The sequence below is a fragment of the Amia ocellicauda genome, chromosome 1, assembly GCF_036373705.1.
Source record: "Amia ocellicauda isolate fAmiCal2 chromosome 1, fAmiCal2.hap1, whole genome shotgun sequence".
Classification (NCBI taxonomy): domain Eukaryota; kingdom Metazoa; phylum Chordata; class Actinopteri; order Amiiformes; family Amiidae; genus Amia; species Amia ocellicauda.
In genome coordinates this window covers 53,990,154-53,993,862 of record NC_089850.1, presented here as the reverse complement: position 1 = coordinate 53,993,862, position 3,709 = coordinate 53,990,154, and the positions used below count along the sequence as shown (strand labels likewise).

General features: G+C 43.4%; 1 protein-coding gene across 1 annotated transcript; it reads left to right on the top strand.

Annotated features, from left to right (window-relative positions):
* The first annotated feature begins 1,567 nt into the window (after nt 1-1,567).
* On the top strand, nt 1,568-3,709 carry LOC136753145 (transcobalamin-1). Its single transcript, XM_066709008.1, has 4 exons — nt 1,568-1,926; nt 2,340-2,481; nt 3,073-3,197; nt 3,501-3,709. Exons 1-4 carry the CDS (start codon nt 1,860-1,862, stop codon nt 3,560-3,562), a joined length of 396 nt encoding a protein of 131 aa, XP_066565105.1. The 5' UTR covers nt 1,568-1,859; the 3' UTR covers nt 3,563-3,709.

Sequence of the window (3,709 nt, the reverse complement as noted above, 5' to 3'; positions counted from 1 at the left end):
TGAAAAACAGACCCAGACCATTATTCCTCCTCACCAAACTTTACAGCTGGCACTATACATTCGGGCAGGTAGCATTCTCCTGGCATCCGCCAAACGCAGATTCATCTTTCGGACTGCCAGATGGTCATAGATGTAGGTTTAGGGGGGGTGGGGAGGACGTGTCCCCCGAAGTGTTGAGATAATGTTACATTGTCCCCCCTAATAATGTGCCCGGCTCCATAGACGAAGTGGATGCGTTCCCCCCAGTTCTGAAACCAAACCTACGACACTACAGATGGTAAAGCGTGGTTCATCACTCCAGAGAACACGATTCCACTGTTCCAAGTCCAATGGTGGCAAGCTTTTTACCACTCCAGCCGATGCTTGACATTGTACATGGTGATCTTAGGCTTGTGTGTGGCTGCTCGGTCATGGAAACCCATTTCATGAAGCTCCCGATGAACAGTTTTTGTGCTGACGTTGCTTCCAGAGGCAGTTTGGAACTCAGTACTGATTGTTGCAACCGAGGACAGACAACTTTTATGCACTACGCACTTCAGCACTCGGCGGTCCTGTTTTGTGAGCTTGTGTGGCCTTCCACTTCGCCACTGAGCTGTTGTTGCTCCTAGAAGTTTCCACTTCACAATAACAGCACTTACAGTGGACCGAGGCAGTTCTAGCAGGACAGAAATTTGATAAACTGACTTTTTGGAAATGTGATATCCTATGACGGTGCCACATTGAACATCACAGCCCATTCTACTGCCAATGATTGTTAAATGAGATTGCAAGGCTGTGTGCTTGATTTTATACACCTGTCAGCAATGGGTGTGGCTGAAATAGCCGAATCCACTAACTAGAAGGGGTGTTCAAATACTTTTCACCATGTAGTGTAGTTGCTGATCAATACTATACATTCTTACAAATGTAAGAAGAGATTAAGCTGAAACATCTTGCTCTCAGACAATTAGGGGAAACTTCTGAATCCGATTTCGGGCTGCTGCATTTAATTATTTCTCTTTGCTCTGCAGGGATTGGTTCTTACATCCTAAAAGCCACTGATGAAATTATTCTGAAGTTCACCACATGGTAACTCCCAGGGGAGTGCAGCTGAGCACGTGCTATGCCATGTCTACCTTAAAGAGCCTTTAAATAAAGGTTTCCACTGAGGGCAGTTCCTGACAATAATAGGCTGGCACAGGCCGGATTGTGAGGCAGTCAATTATTTCCCCACTTTTGCACACACGCCAATTTGAATTTGCCTGTTGTTGTTTTCAGCCCAGCTCACCAGTACAACCAACCCCACCAGACTGTGAGAGATGAGGACAATAGGCAGCCTGTATCCTCTGACAGGTGAGGCCGTCTGTTTGTCTTCCTGATCACAAGCCCAGAGTGCACACAGTAGAGGGATCATGACTGAGCATTAGATCGATGCCGATCTCAATCACAACCTCTCGATAACACCCAATGATGACATAAAACTCAAGCACAGCAATCCAGATCCAGGATATATATTGTGCAACCCCTCTTGCAGAATGTGAAATGTCATCCAATGAAGGAAGTAGGTGAGAAAAATTGGAGCGTTCTGAACATTGTTAAACTGACAGAAAAGCTACAGAATTATTTTAAAGATAAAGGAAAAATCAACAACAAACTTGGTTTTTGAAATATTTTATTAAGGAAACATGTCCTTCACTGCATGTCCTTCATACATCGGCATAGTTCCACCTCAGACCGCAAGCGTCATATACCAAATCTGACTAATCTGGTGCGATAGAATTGCGTTTCCAAACGCCTCTTCCTGCATCAGATCAGTGACATCAGAAAGTATAAAAAGCTTTGTGCATGTTTCGGTACCGCAGACAGAAGTTGCTGAAAAGATGGCTCTGACTGTGACACTGCTCCTCTCTGCTCTGCTGCTGCTCCAGGGGGTCCTGACTCAATCAGGTAAGAGGTCTCACAAGTCTCGATACATGGACAAGACCTGACTATATTATTTTGCAGACAGAAGGGGACACACTGGAACACATCAATATTACTCTGACTACTGTGCAGACAGATCAGACAGCAAGAAAAATTATCAGTACAGAATAATGCGGTGTATCTAAACATATGTTTTAAACATATATCCCCCCGCCTCCCTACTAATCCATTATTTTTTCTCAATGTCACAGGAGACTTTCTGTACTAGCAAAGTAATTCAAGTGTTCGGATAAACTCAAAGGGTGAAAGGTTGTATGTGTATGTGAACACAAGCCCTGTGTATTCTGAGGGGAAACAAACTAAATCACAATCCTTTTACTGGGTGTTCAGGACCTGGGCTGACCAGTGGTTGACATGCTGCATTTCTTCTCTCACAGGCTCGGAATATACAGTCTCACTGTCAGTGCAGAACACCATCAACAATCTCCCGACGCTGACATACACAACCACCATCCCATATAGAGCTATCCTGCTGGGGGCAATGAGGAAAATAAACAAGGCCGACCCTCAAAACTTCAGGTGTGGAGAGCTGGTCAGGGAGGGGGTGTTTACAGCAGGCACACAGAAATAAGAACAATGAAATACAGAATCAGGACAGTAATATACCAAGCACCATCCAGCAACATGACTTTGTATTATTTCAAGATTACGGTGTATCCAGAAGTGCCAGCATACTGAAGAAATTGTACTGTCATATCACTTATTTATTTCCAGGAAAAAGGGAAATAAGTGTCCCAGCTGACCAATAACATCACACATTGACACACTTATCTGAATATAACAATGACTGGGAAAAGACACACACAAATAAAGTCTACAGATTATGATCTCTGTTAAAGTATATACATATATATTCTGAAAATATTCATGCAAAACAGAACAGTAGAATTACACTGGGAGCATATACATGCACTGTGTGCTCAGGGGTCATTTTGTTTCTACAACTTTGTTCTTATGTCATATGACAAAATACAACCGAATTTCAAGCTCATACAATAGCCAGACAGAAATGTGATAAATGGGGGGGATCTCCCGCTCTATAGCCAAGTTTATATAATTATCAGTGAGTAGTGCAGCTCACCAATGACATCAGCTCATGTTCTCCTGCAGTTTTGACATCAGAGAGGACTCTAACTACGGCCCCTTCCTGGTCAGTGTGAACGGAGTGGCTGGATGCAACACTGATCACACTTACTGGCAGCTGCTGAAGACCGATGGCACTGCCCTGGATGTGGGTGAGTCACACTAACCCTGCTGAGAGAGACTGTCCATGCAGTTTGCTGTGCTGAACCTGTAAACACATATTGGTCGTGTAGCCCTGCAAGATCTCACACTGACACCCTGTCTATGGCTCTGTCCTCTTTCTGTCTCTGTCTTTCTCTCTACATCTACTGGCAATCAGCAGTACTGAGTTACCGCTTGCACCTATGTCTCTGCCATCCAAAATACACACAATAAAGTTGTAGAAATAAAACATTTCTCTTGACAATGAACAATGTTTTCTTTCTCCTCCTCCCCTTTCACCCTTGTCTTCACAGGTGTCGGGTGTTACATCCCAGATCCCAATGAAACTGTCATCTTTAACTTCACCACCTATTGAATTAACTGGAGTATCGATATCTATGTACCTATCCATCTATCCACTTTCCTCAATGCTGACAAATTACTTTTCTCAACACTTATTTTGTAACTGCCTTGATTTTATCAGTTACTGTTCTGAAGTGAAATAAAATTATACTGAAGACAA

Bases quoted from the DNA above. Each gene is read 5' to 3' on its own strand.
- LOC136753145 (XM_066709008.1), top strand. From the start codon at position 1,860: ATGGCTCTGACTGTGACACTGCTCCTCTCTGCTCTGCTGCTGCTCCAG. The intron at 1,927-2,339 runs GTAAGAGGTCTC...CTTCTCTCACAG, and splicing joins GGGGGTCCTGACTCAATCAG to GCTCGGAATATACAGTCTCA. The intron at 3,198-3,500 runs GTGAGTCACACT...TTGTCTTCACAG, and splicing joins TGGCACTGCCCTGGATGTGG to GTGTCGGGTGTTACATCCCA.